Source organism: Lissotriton helveticus, chromosome 4_1, assembly GCF_964261635.1.
Source record: "Lissotriton helveticus chromosome 4_1, aLisHel1.1, whole genome shotgun sequence".
Lineage (NCBI taxonomy): Eukaryota > Metazoa > Chordata > Amphibia > Caudata > Salamandridae > Lissotriton > Lissotriton helveticus.
In genome coordinates this window covers 145,551,586-145,571,157 of record NC_136063.1, presented here as the reverse complement: position 1 = coordinate 145,571,157, position 19,572 = coordinate 145,551,586, and the positions used below count along the sequence as shown (strand labels likewise).

At 44.6% G+C, this 19,572-nt stretch overlaps 1 protein-coding gene across 2 annotated transcripts in view; it reads right to left on the bottom strand.

Annotated features, from left to right (window-relative positions):
- The window catches only part of NRBP2 (nuclear receptor binding protein 2), a 383,035-nt gene that overhangs the window by 6,706 nt on the left and 356,757 nt on the right, over positions 1-19,572 (bottom strand). For both annotated transcript variants that reach the window (XM_078686579.1, XM_078686580.1), the window contains exon 16: positions 4,292-4,355. In XM_078686579.1, the coding sequence (XP_078542705.1) occupies positions 4,292-4,355 (64 nt within the window). The remainder of the gene's footprint in view (positions 1-4,291; positions 4,356-19,572) is intronic.

The window sequence follows — 19,572 nt, the reverse complement described above, 5'->3', positions numbered from 1 at the left end:
AGCTACTCAAGGAGCAGAAAAAGCAAGCTTGCGCAGTGCATGGTGCTGGTGCTGTTCGCAATGACTGCACAGTGCGGACAAGCATCCGGCACTGTGCAATCACTGCAAACTGCATTTTTCTACTGTACTACGATGCTCGCGGAGCTCCGCGTAGTGCGACTGAGTTTTTTTTGCACTTCGCGTAGTGCAACTCCACGAACTCCGCCTAGGATTACTAATGATATTTTCAAACAGACAAGGGGGACCCGAAATAATGGCCTAGGACCACGGGTAACAATTCTATTTTAAGGAACAAAGGTCCTAAGCAAATAATAATGTACACAAAAGAAATAGAATATAACCAACGATGGGTTACTCTAGCCATCAAGTGTCCAGCCGGACAATGGAGTTTTATTTTTACTATGGAGAAAATAAAGTCAGAAATACTTCGAACAGCATAAATAGTGAGGCACAATCCTGTACCTTTAAAAAACCGGGAAGTGTGGGGGAATGGGGTAACAATACAGACATTCTAACCAAAACAGAAATATAGGCAAAGACTTTGAGCATTGGCCACCTGCATTCAGTTTTAAATAACAGCAAGTTTTGACCAAAAATAGAAACCACAACAGTTAAGCACAATGGACATTTGTGGCTCTATTTAGAAATGTCGACGTTTCGATCCCTTGCTCATTCATGGTAAACTGGGATCATCATCAGGACTAGAAAATAACATTTGCCTGGTTCACAACATGTTTGTGCCAGTCGGCAGAAGTATAAAAAAATTGAGTTTGTGACTTCGGAATAAGATCGCCACAGCTCTGTAAGTAGCGATAACAACACAAATGGTTGTCCTGGAGGTAATGGAGGGAGAGGGCGGCCGCCGCTCTCCTCAGTGCGCTCCTGTATCCAAGGTTGGGGATTGAGTGCCGTACCGGATTAGGTATAAGGCTTGCTACTTAGGGTTGCGTGATGGCTGGAATCAGGAGACAGCAGCGATGTGCCGTGGGGTTCCTGGCGTGATAGCAGGTACTCCTACTCCTGCTTTTTCCAGCCTAATCCCCAGCCCTATCTCTCTTCCGCAATCGGATCTGGAACTAGCGCTGGGACACCCCGTTGCTGGGGCAGCCATGCACTCTATAAATCCATTAACATAACATAAAACTCCGCTTTGGATCCTTCCCAGCACCAGATCGCACGTCTATGTGACCAAGCACAGGAACCATGCACAGGGACTTCCAGGGTGTAAGTCAGACAGCATATCAACGATGCCCATAACAACCCTAGCCCCTCCCCAAATAAACCCACAAGAGATTAAAAGAGACAATTTTGTACCCTAACGCCAGATGGCAGAATAATACACCAAATGTGAAACCAGAAAAGATTTACGCCGCATAAACAGAACTCTACTTGAAAGTCTCTTTTACTTCAGATATCCAAGAACCTCAAAAACTGCTTGCTCAACATCCAGACCTGGATGTCCAGCACCTACATGAAGCTCAACCCAAACCAAGATATATTTCCTGTTATATGCCAAGAACAACAAACAAGAGAACAGTACAAACCTGGATCAATGGCATGAACCTTGGTGGCTTTGAAATCAAGCTTTCACTGAATGTGAAGCCACTTGAATTTACATTGGACACAAACCAAGAAATATCATGGACAGAAACTACCATTAATGATTGACCACTGTTTCTCTACAGACATCTCCTCCTCACTACTCACATGGTGGGAAACTCGACTGGGCACTGAATTCAAAATGAGGAGTGGACATACTTTTAGTGGACTATAAGCAGGGTCTTCAGGAATCCCGTCTGAAGTAAAGTTTCTTCAAGGTTCTCCATCTCTGGTACTGGTCACCGGCAATAATTGCATAAAGCCAACCTTAGTAACACCTCTCAGTGTTGAATAACTGCGTAAAGCCAACCTTAGTAACACCTCTCAGTGTTGAATAATTGGAGAACATGATTCAGACATTGTACATTGATTATGAGAATGTGACACGCTCAGTGATTATTGGTGTCCGATATGAGCATATGTGAAAAATAAACTCCATGCATGAGATCCACCACATGCTCCTTTGGCCCTCTTATACAAAGTCTCAGACCTTCCTACTCTCACAACATATGTTAATAGATAGTTGGCTACAGCATTAGGTGTTGTCAAACTGGGTATCTTGTGTCACTGGAAGTCAAGCACAATTCCAACGCTCTTAACCAGGCTGGATAACATGCATGAGACGACAACATTCGAAGGATGGATCTACAAACTCAGTGACATTAGCATACGGTCGTCAGTCAGTCAATAAGCATTTGTATAGCACACCACGGTCACCTCTAGGGGTATCTGAGCACTGAGGGTGCCATGTCTCAGTCGAAAAGCCAGGTCTTGAGTTTCTTTCTGATGTCTGCCAGGGAGGGTGCTGTTCAGATGCGGATGGGCAGGTCGTTCCAAGTCTTGCAAGTGATGTAGGTGAAGAAGCCACTCCTGCAGCCGCTGCGAAGGATGCAGTGTGTGTAAGGGCAAGAGAGGAGGAGCGCAGGTATCTTGCGGGCAGATGGAAGTTGAACCGGTGGTTGATGTAGGATGGCCCATGATCGCATAGAGCTTTGTAGGCGTGCATGAGAATCTTGAACAGGCATCTCTTCTGGATGGGGAGCCAGTGGAGGTTTCTGAGGTGGGAGGGTTGTGTGTTTGTTTGGGGAGGTCCAGGTTTAGTCTGGCTGTGGCATTCTGTATGGTCTGGAGTTCTCTGAGGAGCTGGGTGGTGATGCAGGCATAGGGAGCGTTGCTGTAGGGGGCTGGTGACGAGGGCCTGTGTGACAGTCTTTCTGTTGTTGATTGGGATCCATCTGAAGATTCTGCGGAGCATGCGAAGTGTGTAGAAGCAGGAGGAGACAACTGCGTTGACTTGTTGCTTCATGGTCAGTTGGCTGTCTAGGGTGATGCCAAGGGTGCGTGCGTGGTCTGTCGAAGCGGGTGTTGGTCTGAATTCTGCTGGACACCAGTTGTGGTTACATACAGAGGTGTTCTTCCTGAAGATTAGTGCATCTGTTGGAGTGCAGTTTGAGGCAGTTTTCTCTCATCCTAAGTTGGTCATAGGATGCAGAAGTTGGTTTTAGCGTTGGAGGGGTCTTCGGTGAGTGAGGGGATTAGTTGAGTATCTTCTGCGTTGGAGATTATGTTGAGGCCGTGGGATCGGAGGATGCCAGGGAGGGTGGGCGGGCATTGAGATATTGACGTGATGGCCTTTGTTGGATTGGGTCGTTTCTTTTGCCCATGTTTTGGTTCTCCTTTGGGGCTCATTCTTCATTCATGTTAGAAACCTGTTCTAACCTCCTGAATGGCTGAATCGGCACATGGAGTCTTCATGTGTTCACTGATGTGGGGGAATAGCACACGTTGACATGGAAAGTTTTGGCTGCTGTAAACCAGTTTGTTGCAGGTTTTTGATAAGGTTGAGTTTCAACAGCAATTTGTGAAGAAAATAACTGGGATTTCCTTTCTCGGGTTATTGAAGACTTTAGGAGCGGTTTATGGTACCATTCATTGTTATTCTGAGTGAACATACAATAAACAATTATAAAAAAAACACTGCTCCAGTCTAGGAAAGAGTTGAAGCTGCCTCTCTTTAAAGAACACTACATCACACTGAAATAACCATTCACAACCCAGCTTCCTCCCTGTTACTTGTTGACTTTATGCTTGTCTTTGACCATGCACAGCGCTTTGTTGCCTTTTGGGTAGAAGGACACTATAGAAATACCATATAATTACATACATACATACCTATAGTTAGAAAGGACAATAACTCGCTTCGCAAATATCATCAGAACCTTTTTAGACAAAGTTATTTGCCTAATCAAATCAATGAAAAGCCTGATTTTTGGCATTTCTGAACTCCCTAAGTATCCTATTAATGTATAGCACAGTAAAAAAAAAAAAAGAATCAGGTGACCACCTAAAAGCTTTAAGGAAAACTGCGCTTTAAGTAACCCCAAAGATAATTTTAAGGAAAACCAAAGAACTGGACAAGATATATCCTCAACCTAGGTGTGACTGTCCAAAATTAAAAAAGTGAAGAGTAGCCAGGATGAAATATTCCCCCAACTGACAGTGAAGTTATACAACTACAGTTGTTGGAGAAGATGGAAAACGTTGATATGATCATCAACCCACTACAGAGAAACAAAAAACACATGTAGAAAATGAATTACATAGGAAAAGCCACAGTGCATACCCACCCCCCCCCCACACAAAGGTCAAACTCTTAAATGTACAAAAAGAGCTGCCTGAGCAGCACACGTACAGGGTAGAAGGTCACAACTTAACTGCCGGTGCAGCTTGTCCTCCAGTTTAAGGGACAGAGTGAGCTGGAAAGGAGACAAAAATAAAGAGGTTTTAGAGACAACATAGTTACTGTTTCAGAACTATAATTAACAGAGAGATGGCACATCACTAAAGTCACTGGGGGTCGGTTAAGTCTGGGAAAATGTAAAGTGGGAAAGTAAACTCTTCCAAATGAATTTGGAGCCAAAGGAGAGAGATCAAGCCAGGGTCAAAGAGGTGTGGCGGGAGGAACATTGGAGGAAGTCGAAAGGGTTTGTGGGTGAGAGGCAGAAGCAATTATCCAGAAGCGTAAAAAGGGTCCATCATCTAAAGACCATATCACCCAACCAAAGGGAATGAAAGGAACTGGGAGATGGTATTCGTGGTTACAACAATTGTTTTGGTGCAGACGGTCACTGGGTCTGGCACCAGGAGGCCATGAATTGTTGAATTCCTGCCCGGGGAGTGGAGCAACTTTAAAGAAGGGATTGTTTCCTCTCATTTGATTTCACATCTCCAGTTTGAATCTTAGTACTTTCTATTCTGATTTTGCACTTATTGCCTTTCACTCTCTACGTCATATCCCCACTGCAAGTCAGCAGACTCCAGCAGTCAGGGTCTTCCAACATAGTTGGCCTGCCTCAGTGGCGGGACTGCTGATTGAACAAAGTGTGTTGACATTACCCAGGTCACGGATCAATCAATCAATCAATCAGTGACACTTATAAAGCGCGCTACATACCCGTAGGGTCTCAAGGCGCTGGGGGGGGGGGGGGGGGGGGGGGTGCCGCTACTGCTCGAACAGCCAGGTCTTCAGCTTCTTCCTGAAGGGGAGGTGGTCTTGGATCAGGCGCAGGTCGGGAGGGAGGGAGTTCCAGGTCTTGGCGGCCAGGTAGGAGAAGGACCTTCCTCCTGTAGTCGCTCTTCGGATGCGGGGGACGGCGGCGAGGGCGTGGTTGGCTGATCGGAGGTGGCGTTTGGGAGCGTAGAAGTTGACTCGGCTGTTGGGGTAGCTCGGGCCTCGGTCGTGTAGGGCTTTGTATGCGTGGGTGAGGAGGCGGAAGGTGATTCTTTTGTTGACGGGGAGCCAGTGAAGGTCTCTCAGATGTCCGGAGATGTGGCTGGTTCGTGGGATGTCGAGGATGAGTCTGAGTCTGGCCGAGGCGTTCCGGATAATACTACTTTAAACTTTTGAGGCACCAATTTCAAACACCACCAGGAGATATGTACCTATTTCTGAGATCTCTATCGCAATAAGATTCAAACTCTGTTCTTTCCCAAAGCTTGTTTCTATACAAGACTTCCTATGGATTCTTTTAATATTACTCTTTTTCTTTCTATATCCTCTTCTGCTGGAACCTCGATGTTGCTCTCGATCCACATTTCTCGCTCTCTTATCACATCTCCACCAATGCTCATACTTGTTTTTTATTATATCATAGCTGGAATTTTTGCCCATCTTTTTTGTGCTGCTGAACTCATCTTCACCCTTACCTTTTCTCACCCGCAATATTGTTCCACCCATTCTCTGGGTCTTGTCCCAGTTCAAATCTATATTTAATTCTTCTACTAGTCTTTAGCATCAGCCCTTTAACTTCGCCAGGAATGCTCTCTCTGTTCTCTAGCAGCCACTTCTTTCTCGCCTCTGGTTTTGTTTCCATTGAATTCTTTTCAAGTGCATTCATGGTCTAACCACTCGGTATATTTTATATTTTAATACCGTTTACACCTTCCATCGTAAGCTACACTCTGCTTTTCACACCCGACTTCCCATGCCACCTCTCCCTTGTGCACAGTATCATTTTGATCTTACTTTCCACTAACCATTGGAATTCAGTCTTCTTTTCTTTTCATTTTATCTTTACATTACATCAGATTTGATCTTTTAATAAACGGCTTCTGTCTTCTATATGCAGTCTAAGAATTGTTTGTGATGTTGCTTATTCTTTAATATGCAATATTTTGTTCAGTTCTTTTGACGAAAGCATTTCATAAACTTAATACAATGAAATTAAAATCCTGCCATTGAAGAACATCAAATGTCTGCATGGTGGTTATCAGGAATAGCGAGGAAAAGGAAGAAACGGCCATCCTGCTACGAGTGGCATTCTTAATGACATTTTGAAAATGCTGTTTGTTACTATTCAAGTTGTAACTGACACTCTAGTCAAAAACCCTATCCATGTTTAATCTTTTTAATTACAAATTCGGAGACACCTTTCAAAGATTATAGAAAAATTAAAACCAAATCCAAAAAGTAGTCTCCTTCACCAATAGTTTTTATCATCATAGTCCTTAACCAGGTTCAACGCTCCGCTGAAACAAAGTTTAATTCTACTAGACGCAATATGTGAAGAAGGGGCGACCAGGCCTGAACCTTCCTTTGGCATAGAGCAAACTCTACTCCTGGAATGGTAGTAATCCCGCAGTTCTGATTTGGCAGCGGGTCTAACTATAACTCAGATGAAATTTCATTGAAACATAGGCCTTTCAAAACCCAACTGTCCAGTTCGACAGTGTACAAGCGTTTACGTCACCTAAAACCATTAAGGGCCTGATTATAGAGGGCTATCATTACTGATGCAACCAGTAATGGAGCAAAGGCATGTCTCAAAGCTGGTGAAATAAATGGGTGAAACATGGCCTACAAATGAGGAATAAGAGTCAGATATTGGTGCAGAGACGATTCATGCACATTTCTCAGACAATTTTCCTCTAATCTCCGTATCTGCGGGTGAAGCCCCTGAACATTAGATCAGGGCTGTCCTGCTCAACGCAAGATCGCGCCCAAAACATCGGGAAACATTACATATGTTTAGAAAGAAATTAAACTGGGATATGTTTTTCCTACCAGAAACACGTTTACATGAAGCATCGGGCCTACTATCTCAGCTGCGTTTCCTGAGGGCTATAAAACTCAGAATTTAAACAGAAAACAACATGTAGTAGGTGGGATCATGCATGTTTGCAAAACCCAGCTGAGTGTTTTCAGTGAGGTGACAGGAGGGAATAATCTAGAGGGAAAAGAAGTCCTTCAGTAGTCTCCGTGTCCAAACCCCTCCATTCGTATAGCCTTGATCTTCGGTCCCATAGCAGCTAAAGTCACCTTTGTACATTATCTCCTCAAATGAATTGGTATTGTGGCCACTATTGCCACTAAGGTGATTTCACTGGGGGATTTCAATTTGTGGCTCAATCTTCTCCGTGAGGGCCTGGCTGCAGACCTTCTCACTCACTTGGGCTTCACGAGCCTCCTCACTAATAAAGCTGATGGACGGCGTTTACATCCCAAGGCACGCTATTGACTCACCCCACCCTGAATTTACGAGTAGCCTTATCTTTGGGTACATGGAGTCATTAAGCCACTACTAGAAATGTCTGGATCCAAGTTCTGAGGCATGTCATAGGCCTAGGTCCTTGCTCCCAGGAGTTGCTGAACTAGGTGAATACAGGCTTGTTTCTAGACGATGTATGACGTTACAACGCCTACCTTTACAACGCCTACCTTTACATCGTAAGTTTTACAACGCATACCATTACAACACATAATGCTTTTGCATAATGCTTTTGGGCGCTGGATAGTGAATAGTTTAATTTACTATTCCAACTCCAGTCCCCGTGGATAGTACGGAAGGTTATTGGATAGTAAATTAACCTATTCCCTATCCTAGAGCGCCCCCCAGAGCAATGCGTTGTAATAGTTTGCGTTGTAAAAGTTGCGTTGTAATGGTAGTTCGTTGTAAAAGTTTCGTTGTAAAGGTTGTATACCTTTCTAGACCAGTGGTTCTTACCCTGTGAAGTCTATATAAATAAAGAAGAAAAATTTAAAACTGAACATTTTAAAACATTTTGTAATTTTGAAGGAAAATGGAGGCTAAAAATTAATCAATCCTCAGATTGATTCATGGGAGCAGTGCAATATTTCATAATTTGCATACTTGTTTGATGAACGCTTGTTTCTGTATTTTTTATGTAATATTTGCAGTTCAAATTAGCAAAAATGCTTAGTCTGGAGTCCCCGGCTACAAGTAAATGCTCAGTGGGGGCCCAAAGATACCAATAATTCTTCAGTGTGGGTCCCCTGCTTCCAGTAATGATTAAGGGGTGAGGTGAGCAGAGGGGGACACAGACTACTGGCCTAGACAAAATTCAACGTGCAACTGCAAAGTTTCACAAAATTTACAAACTTCATGTTTACATTACAGTTGTCAAACCTTTGCAAATCTTTGGTGGCGGGTGGAAGTATTGGGAACACCTATTATTCCATTAGGATTGTCTGGAAAAATATTTTGGTAGGTAAACTCTCCCACAACACAGGAAGGTTTTCCTCTTATTTTTTTCTACAAAACCAACTGAACTAACAGAATAATTTATTCGCGATTTGAAGTTTAAATTTTCACAAAGGCTGTGATGATTGCAACAAGAATTGTTCACAAACTTATGAAGGAAAGCATTTGCAACTTTGCAGACTCCTATTACTGAGAACGTTGTCAATATTATTATCACATCAGAATTGTTTGCTCTGCTTGTAAAATTGCTCAGTGAACAACATGGCTCCATTCTTAAACACATTCAAAGTCAGGAAGCTTGATCCAATCTCTTCTGGGCTTGTGCTGTGCACTGGTTGGTTGTGCCAAATTAGTTTTAATAGTCTTGCTAGAACATAAAGCCACATTTGTTCGAATGTTCGAATACCAACGCTTTCTCATACCTGCCAACTCACACGGTACCACCGTGTGACACACAATATCGGCTCACATCAGTAGCATAGGTTGTATACTACTTATCACCATGTATTCTTGACAGAATGCCACGCCCCTTTGGTCCGCGGGCAATATTGGAATCAGTCCAAATCTGTTTTTAATCAGTCCTTATAATGTTTTGATAAGATTGGGGTCTTTCAATGTTTTATGTGATATTGATAATCTGTGAATCAAGGCTTATAAATATGATGCTGTAATGAAATCAAAAGTGTACAAAATGATAAGCTAGGATTTTGAATCAAAGGCTATAAGAGGATGCTGTACTGAAATCAAATGCAAAAAGATCAACTGATGTACAGAATGCTGATCAAACATTCACCCCAGTACAGAGATCTGGGCCTAAACCCATCGCTTGAAGGAATGTAGAAGAGGAGCCCCTAAGAAACACTTTAACCGCGATGCTGAAGGAAGCTCACAAACACTGCAGGTGCCAATGCAGAGATCTACGATAAGCATAATCATGCACCAACACCACCTGAGGATACCACAGCAGAGGCTTCTGTGGCTCTGCTGAACAAAAAGCCCAAGACAGGCGCCACTGAAGCGTCGACCGTTGTCGTCGTTATTCTGTTGCAAAATACCGCAGATACTACAGATGGCAGAGAGAGACCTGAGTCGAGTGAATATGATGAGAACATTGACCTGCGCGAGCCAGTACCAGAGGACTCTAGCGATGGTACCACGATGGATTCCAGTGAAGAATCTGTAAACGACCCTTCGAAGTCGCTGGAGGATTAAGACGAAAGATGTCAAGTCGGAGAGCGAAACTTAAGTACAAGTCATACTTTTTCAGCACACCCCTGGGTAATTTAAGTGATAAGGAGGGTAGTTATGAGGAAGGTTGAGGTCAAAATATCCTTTTTTTTTTTTTTTTAATCAGCGGAAGAGGCGCGTCTGGCAACAAAGCCGCTAGCAGGACTATGGAAGTTATACAACTGGCGCTACATTTTTAATGTCTCTGCTACTCAGGACAGTAACGCATAAAAACTGCAGCTGTAAGTGCTTAGTTGCGATTGCACAACTTTGTCATGGGGAAAATTGGCGGGTGGATCAGTTTCGCGCACTTCGGAGTGTGATAGTGGCGATCATAAAATTGTGGTTAAAGGCTGGGTGGTACAACGATTGTGATGGTTGTAAAACTGATGACTCACGTCAGTTGAAGCACGACTGTCTCACGATGGGTACGGATTATCAAGAAAGGTTGATACGGAAACTCTTTTACAAGCTTGACACCTATAAAATTATGGAAGCGGTCTATGGGAGTCGGGGATGCCCCAGGAAATGGGGGAAAGTTTTGGCAGCATTGGGAAGATTATAGGGGTTAAGGGGAGAGGCATTGAATAGTTAGGTGGAGAGGGGGTGGGGAGGGCGATTTTACAGGAGAACGCCACTTGTACTAGTATTATTGTAACATATCTGAGTCGCAGAGTGTGAAAGTTACTATGAAACATGTAATTCAATCTATGATTATGTAAATGTTTATGGAATCTGACACCTGGTTAATAAAAAGAAGTTTTAAAAAATATTATGAAGCGGTGGAGTCAGTCTACAGCGTGAAAGAAATGTTTGTAACCTCTGAATGTTTTAAGATGATTGTGAATTTTTGTGTGTGATTTTAAAAAAAAGTATATTAAAAGAGTACAGACCCCGTCAGAGAATGTGGAGAGCATGTGTGAGGAGGGTGATGAGGAAATACGTTTCATAATTAAACATCTGAGGAGGAAAAATTATAGAAGATATTTTCAGATTAAGTATCTTTGTATGAGTTTAAAACCAAGGAACGCGAAATTTAATATAGCCTTATAGCCCACCGTAGAGGGCTATACCAGCTATTAAAGGCCCTTTCCAGCGTTAAAGGCCCCGAGCCGAAGGCGAGGGCCTTTAACAAGGGAGAGGGACTTTAATAGCCAGTTTAGCCCAGCTACGAAGGGCTATAAGGCTATTAGAACATTCTGCCACTATAGGGCAGAATGTTCTAACAAAAAAGAACAAAGCCTTATGGGAGCATGAGGGGATTGGAATCCCCTCAGGGTCCTTGAAGCCTTTGTTCACAGCCAGAGCTGTGAACAAAGAAACATTGGAATGTTGGAGCTCCAGGCTTATACCAGCCATTATAAGCCCAGAGCACTCCATTGTTTTCAATGGAGCTACTAACATTCCAATGTTCTAATAATGCATAGTAAATGAAAACATGCCGATGTTAGTGGTTGCTACTCTTATGCAAGTGTGGTTTTTGTGTTGCAGGAAAGTACTTTTCACCACTTGGCGGAGATTGGGGTTCGTCCAGGTGTTAAATGCCTCAAAGACGGTTTTCATTTTCTGATCAGAGCAAAGATGCTGCACCCCAAACCGGTGTTTCGTCTGACCATGCTATGCAGTAACAAGAGATGTGAAATAGCTGACGAAACTGGAAAAGAGCTGAGGCAGAAACTGAAGGGCTTTTACAACGTTGAAAAGTGCAAAATCTTCTGGGACACCGATGATGTGATTGAGGACTGCGTCATCAAATATATGATGCAGACATTTTGCACCAATTTGTTCTGTCGAGCCTTCTTGAGGGAAAGTGGGAAGATGTGCGGACTCTTTCTGTTCACAGCTAGCAAAATCAACATAGAGCTTCTACGTCATGAATTTTTGAGTGGTGTGTTAAATATTATTGTTTTGGTTGTCACTATCGCTTATATCCTTGTACATTCCTCTATCACTCTGAGTTTAAATCCTACATTGTTTAATTTATGTTTATTAAACAATCTTTTAATGTAGCATTAACCGTCTTCTCGTCCTGATTATATGATAAAGTAAATAATAAAAGTGAATTAAAAAACGAAGTGGCAACAGGTGGGGTGCTGTGGTATTTTAGTTCAAAAAGCGCTACGATGCAGAAGCTTTTCAAAACAGTTTATTACAACCCCTTGAATGTTGGAAGTTTTGGCGGTGTAGACGCCTTGTACAAGGAGAGCAAAATCCACGACGACATAAAAAGAACACATGTACAGACTGGTTATCAGGCAAATATGCCTACACACTGCAAAAGGGTTCTAGAAAGCGCTTTCAAAGACGTCATGTTTTAGTCAGAGGATTAAACCATAAATGGCAAGTAGAACATCTGGATGTCCGTGAACATGCTGCAGATAATGACGGTATAGAATTTATATTAATGATGATAGATGTGCTGTCAAAGTACGTATTCGCAGTCGTCTTGAAGTAAAAAATCAGGGATCTCAGTCCCATAGAGGAAAGGAGTTTGAAAACCATACACTAAAAGTTGTGCTAAACCAGTATGGGGTAAAACATTTTGTCACAAACAATGAAGTTAAGCCGGCGATTATGGAAAGATTCAACAGAACTCTCAAGATGTGCATTTGGCTGTATTTTACAGCTTACAACACATTTCGTTATATAGATCGCTTACAGATTTTATTGAAAGTTACACCCGCAGCTACTATAGAGCCATTAAGGCGACGCCTGTAGAAGTGACCCTGCAAAATGAGTTGAACATTTGGAGAACTGTGTACGGGTCAGTGTTCAACAACCCTGTTTCAGAAAGCATATTCAAAAAAGGTGATCATGTTAGGATATCTAGATGCAAGGACGGGATTTAAAAAGGGGTACGAGCAGACTTTTAAAAATAAGATTTTTGTGATAGACAAGATTTCCACATACTTCTGTGTTACAGTTTTTAACTTAAAAGACTATGCGGGGGAGGAGTTCAAAGGAGGTTTTTACAAAGAAGAGCTACAAAATTTAAACCAGGATCAATATAGAGTGTAACGTATTGAAAAGTATTGGCGAAGAAGGGTCGCGGGCGGCAGATAGTGCCTAATACAGGGGTGCTATCTCCGTTAGAGCGTTGCCCTGCTTATATGTTGGCACCTCTTCCCCCAAATAAATAGTGAGTTGAGTTGGCAGTGTAATTCTGCGGCAGCCAGCCTGGGCCGGTTGCAGTACCAGAGGGCGGGCCTTGACTCCTGGAGAAGTAAGTGCGCACCTGAGGGGGTGAGGGTATACAATGTAAGTGAGAGACTGACACCGTCAAAATTGGGACCCAGCCGCACATGTCGGGTTGGACAGCTGCCTCTCTCGTCCAACCCGACATGCGCACTAGAGGGGACTGAGTCACACCAGCTGCGCGTACTGGAGCCTGGGTTGAATCCTAGCCATAGCCACTGCTCTCAGTAATGAGTGTTGCGGTTGTCTGCCCCAGCCAATCCAGACCTTGCTGTAACTGGAGCAGCGGGATCTGGATTGGCTGAGAGACACGTACAGTACGGGGCGAGGCTGTTTCTCTCCTTTTCCTGCGTCACGAAGAGAGACAGGCCGCTGCTGCGTTGATCCGAATAAAAAGAGCTGCATCAGTGCTTCGTCAACGATGTTGTGCTCCATTCCACACAGGTAAGTGGGTTAACTTTGGAAATTCAACATTGAGGTGTAAGTGTCGATCTGTTCACTATATGTGCCATCGATTCCACAGGAGGAGTGCGGGGTGGAGGGTGGACCTGCAGGAACCCGTGCTCACAGACTGGGTCTCGCACGGGATCGTCCGCTCTTGTAAATCAATACCGGTCTAAGACTTTTTCTTAAATATCACTGCTTGTGCTCATTAAAGTGCATTCTCAGTAGGCCTAAAAATCTTAAAACTGTGGCTCCACGTTATCGCAGACGGCTGGGATTTGCCCCTGCCTTTGACCCTGGCATCCCCCTTGCATGCTTAAAACACCCCCATTGCCTTTGAACCCAGTAACATCCTTGAAATATGAACTGCATCTTTAAATGACAGAAATATCATTCAAGTTCAATAGACCTTTTCACCTATTAATCACATGCATTTAATTACTCTGTGCTGAACTCTGCACACATTTTACTTCATAAAACAAAACTGTAGATAGGGTTTGCTAATAAAGAGCAATCAGAAACGAGTGTGAATACTGCGGGTGCGTATGGACGTAGATAATCATCAGACGTAGGCACTAAATAAACGTGCACATAAAAGTGTTTTTATGGGTTCCGTTTTCAATGAAAGTGTAAATATATCGATTTGTGAGAGAAACCCCTAACCAAAGCATGCTCATTTTATTCAATACCATACTTCAGTGAATGTTTTAGGCAGCAACTGGATTAAGAGATTAATTCCTATCCACCAGGACCAGGTGGAAGCTCATTACAATGTAGAGGAGACTGTTCTGATAAATAAGATACTCTCCCATCAGAATGTTCCAAACATATGCAAGCAAAAAAGTAGAGACGTCATTAGGAGGACCAATCAGCAGAGCCTCATGCCTGGAAACAAACTGTTCCCTCATTGTAGGAAAGTGGGTTTCTGTTGCAGTAACCCCCGCCCCACACACACTTTTTGCCTGATAACTGATGCACTTTTCCTTGGTGTGCCCTGGGTACCTGCCAATCAGGTTCCCAGGGCCTGTGTTCCTTCCCCAAAAACAAACCCGATTGGCATCTCTGGCCACATGTCAGCCCCTGGTAAATGGTACCCTAGGTACCCAGGGCACTGTGACCACAGAAGACTCCTAAGGGCTGCAGCACTTATTGTGCCACCCTTAGGGGCCCTGTACCCTGACATACACACACTGCCCTTGCAGGCTGAGTGTCTTGGTGCAGATCGAACCACAGAGTCGACATGGCACACATCACTGTGTGCCATGCCCACAACACCCTGCCCTGGCAAACCCCGGCGGGTCCACTCAGCCTTTCTCAGTGGAAGAGGTGTGGCGCCACGTCTAGGGCGACTGACTCCGGAATCTGGGGATCAGGGTTCGATCCCCGGCTCCGGCGGCAGGTTAGCCCAGCACCATGTGACTCTGGGCAATAGCTTGCTTAATCTTCCCGATGGCCCCCAGCGCCTAGAGACCCTTGCGGGTGATTGTGCGCTTTACAAATGTGGATTTATTTATTATTATTTATTATTTATCCATCTGAGGTCGATAAAATGAGTACCATTGAGTTGGGTAACAATGAACATCTATTATTCAGCGCCATGTGACCCATGGGTGAACGTGCACTTTACAAATACACATGTTATGTTATGTTATACCTCAGTCACCCATCTAGATGGGTGCACTATGCCAGTGGTGTGGGTACAAGGGCATGAGCCCTGTACCCCTACAGTACCCAGGTCCATTCCTGGGCACTGTAAGTGCAGTGCTGCCATTAAGAGTATATGGTGCAGGGAGGTCGTCAACACGAACTCCACAGCACAATAATGGCTAAACTGAAAACTGGTATCAAACTTCTCAGCACATTAAACCCACACGGATACCGGTGTAGGATTTAATGTAAAATGCACACCAGAGGGCAATTTAGAGTTGCCCCTGAAAATAACCTACAACCCGTGTCCTGACTGAGAGGCTGCCTGGGCTGCCACCCAGCAGACATGTTGCTGGACCCCTGGGTAGAGAGCCATCCGCTCTCCTGGGCCTGCAACAATGCACATCCTGGGACGAGGTGCTAGGTCTCCTCCCCCAGGATGGGCAGGGGGAAGCTTCAAAGGCATGCCGCCTTTGTGAGCTTCCCCAGGCCACTTGTTGTACCCAGCAACTGGCCCCCACCGGTTCTGACCCCAACTCTGGCAGGAAGAAAGGCGGGAAAAACAAAGGAAGAAAAGGGGGTGTGCCAGCCTCTGCCAACCCCACCCCTCAGGTGGGGGAGGCGAGGTAAAGCACAACTCCAGACTCTCACCATTTCTAGAATGGGGAGCTAGGCTCCTGCCCCCTTCCCACTGGAGAGTGGCAGAATAGGGGGTGTACTCACCCCAGGACAGGGACCTATAGGTCCCTGCCCTTGCCCTACCTGTAACACCCCTAAATTTAGTGTTTAGGCGCACCCTGAACCTTCCTTCCTCAGATCCCGATTTGAAACAAGAAAGAAGAACAAGAAACAAGAAGACCTGCTGTGCAGCTGCTAACAAGAGGACAACACCTACTGACTTGGCCCCAGCCCTAACGGCCTGTTGATCCTTGAACATGCTCCCGCTACAGCCCTGAGTCTCCTGTGGACAGCAACCTCGAAAACTCCGGAGAACCTGCCTGCCTTGCTCATCTAAAGACTGGGGCTCCCATGAGCAGTGGTTCTGCTCAAACAGCAACAACCCTTGGTGCCAGCCAGGAACCGCGAATTCAGCACACTCTGCACCCGCCGAGCCCGGCCTGTGCCAAAGTGAACCAAGACCATAGGACGTCCCCCCGGCGACTGTGACCCGGAATCCAGTGCCCAAAGACCCTACTCGACGATCCTGATGACGCCTGCAGCCTCACAACAAGGGACCCAGCCAACCACGACCAGCTGAGGGTAAGATTTCCCGACGTCCACAGACACCCCTGCACCCGGCAACCTGTGCCCAACTCCTGGGTGTCTACTTATCCTCCAAGATCCCAGCTTACCTCTCGAAGTGGTGGTTGCACCTAAAGAATCTCCGTCCCTGAGCCTGCAGCCTTTGTTCAACTTCCAAGTCTCCCATTGAATAACATTCATTGGGCGCTCAAAGGACCAAAAGCACCCTGCAACCAGCCGCCCGAGTGTCACTGGAAGTGGAGCAACTACCCTACTCTACTTCCCCACTTGCCCTGTGTAAGTGACCAGGAGCTCAGCTCCCACAGCCGCGTGGTCAGCCTGCTAGCAGCCACCAACCAAAGGCCCCCTATCCTCCATAGGATAACATTGGACCTACTCACTCTGCACCCAGCTACCCCTCTGCCGCTGACGGTGTAACATTTGTACTTACCTGACCCTGGGAGACCTGAGTCTACCCCCAGAACCTTAACTCTGCCAGCTGAGTACTTACCTAAAGAACGATAACTTCATTTTCTCCATAGGGTAACATTGGCTGGGTTTCACTCAGAATTTCTTGTGTGTGTGGAGTTTTGCAACTTTAAAATATTCACCAAAAATCAGCCGAACAACGAATTCCCAATTACTCACCTGTTATCAGGAGAGATCTCAGTGCTGTATCTTTCAGCCCAGCACTGAACCTGTAAAGTATTATAACCGCGATTACTGGTAACTCAATTTTCCTCCATAGGAATCCATTGTCTGGATTTCATCAGAAAAACTTCTGAGTGTCCAATTTCAAAACTTACAAATATTCCTTAAAAATCGCCTGTATAACAAAAACAATTTCTTTCAACTGTTTTCAGGAAATACACCAGGGCTGAATCCAGGATCCAGCCCAGAGTTAAAAAAAAACATATGTAAAGTGATTTTACAGCATTTATTTAAAAACTTCCATTGAGCTCAATGATAAATTGTGTTTAAACTTGTGTTGCATTTTGCAACAACTATAACTATTGCATTTAAAAGTCAACTGCTATTTGAAAGTATTCAATTGCAACAACTCATTCTGAGAAAGTATTTATGATACCTACTGTGGTTCTAAAATAAAGTAACTATATATTTTTATATACAAAACAATTGGCCTAGAGTTCAGTTCTTGAGTATGTGAGATCATTTGCTGACTGAGTGTGTACAACAAATGCTTTACACTGTCCTCTGATACTGCCTTACTGCTCGACCAAGCTACCACTTTAGAGAGTAAGGTTATATCTAACTTTAGCCTCTGCCATAACTCTGGGGACTGTGGACTCTGTGCACACTGTACCTTACTTTTGTCCAGTATATACAGAGCCACTTTCTTACACTCATAAACTGTACTGCAATTTGCAGTATAATGCAACTTATTAAAAAAATCAGACTGCACATTATTGGGAGAGTAAGGTTGCAGGCTTTCAAGACTACTTACTTACAATTGCTTCATAAACTGCCTTGCTTTCTCAAATTTTTTTTTCAATTGCACCATTTGCTCCTCTCTTTTTGCAAAGTTTTCTCAGGGGAACCCACCCCTCCCCAGAACCCCCTTATGACAGTGGGGATCGCTCACTAAGCCCAAACATAACTCAAGTTTTACGCCATACCATTTTCCAATGTCTTCAGCCGCCACTGGCCTTGTTAAATGTGGGGGTGCAATTTTAACCATTGGGTTTCTGAGAGCGAATTAGAGGATATACAAAGTCTACAAAATAAGGTGGGAGCATTTAGGTTCCTTCGAAGAACCATGGAGGCCTGACCTTTTTATCGAACTTTCCCCAGTAACACATCTATGGATACCTTCCATAATAACATTTCAGATTTTACAGTTCAGAACCTGCACACGTGGGACACTTTTGAAGCCAAGGATGTTAGATTTACCATGGTATGCAAGAAGAAAAGCGTACACAAATTGTTTTTTCTGCCGGGGCATTATGACAACATCCAAGACACTGTAGAAGTAATGAAAAAATCCCTCTGTAACATCACAGAACTTATCGACTTTAGATTAACGTGTGAGCCGAGACATTAAAATACAGTCCAGGATGTGTAAGACAAGTGTATTTACGTGTGTGAAAAACTGGGAAGAGTGCAGAATGCACAAAGTCTGAGTTGGACCTATCCCAAGTACCACAGACGCAAACCAGCTAAGAACGGTCTCTATACGTCGAAGTTTCTCCTCTTTCAGCATTGTCAGACACTGCTCCCTTAAAGTTCTTAATCGCACGGTCGGATGACTACTTGGACCTCTCGGCCACACTGCTCTATCTTTCTTGCAAAATTACTAACAACGATGCACCAATCTTGACGCAACAGCCTGAGTGACGTTTTCTCCATACCCCATCGCCTCACTCTTTAACCACCTGTATGTGAGCCTCGGAGACCACTTCATTAGTTAGTCAAACAACTCATATTCACACATTACTTAATTATGGGTACCCTACTGTGAAAGTGCACTTCTACAGAGATGCCACCGGAGAGCATGGTGCGAATGTGAGGTTAAAGAGTAGAGCTAGCTTTACAGCCCAAAGTTGAAAAGTGGAATTGATCGGTCGATTACACAGCGATTTGTTTTTCCAAGACAAGCGAATGGCCTAGATGTGAAGATTAAACTGATTGGAAATAAAGACACTTTTTAGGTTTCGCTGGAGGGCGGAGCTCTTAGCTCCGCCTCCAGAGAAATCTCTTGATTTCCAGTAAGGAAAATGGAATACGCCCCCCTGTCCCATTGGCTAGCTCCATAAATGGAGGCTAGCCATTGGAACAGAGATCTGTCTGTCAAGGCCGGACCAGATTCGGGGGCGTTCCCGAGATTTTTTCCCTGGGCGTTCCCTCTGTGTGGTCATCGGGCGGTGGGCGGAGTTTCGTTTTTTTTTGTTGGGTATTTGTGTCCATCATTATGCCGACCACGGCCGCCGGAAGAAGTCCAGGTGAGTGCGTTCCTTTCCCCCCCCCCCTGTCTTTTTCTTTCCCGCCCCCCCTCCCGCTGTTCATGCGCCGTTCCACCCCCCCTCCCTCCCGCTGTCCATGCGCCGTTCCCGCCCCCCCCTCCCGCTGTCCGTACCCGCCCCCCCTCCCCGTGTGCCCGTAGGTGCTTCTTTTTAAGATGAATGTGTTTTTAAGAACAAAACTGTAATTTGTGACAAGAACGCGTAAGTCCGCCTCTAAAACCGCTTCTCTCTTCTAT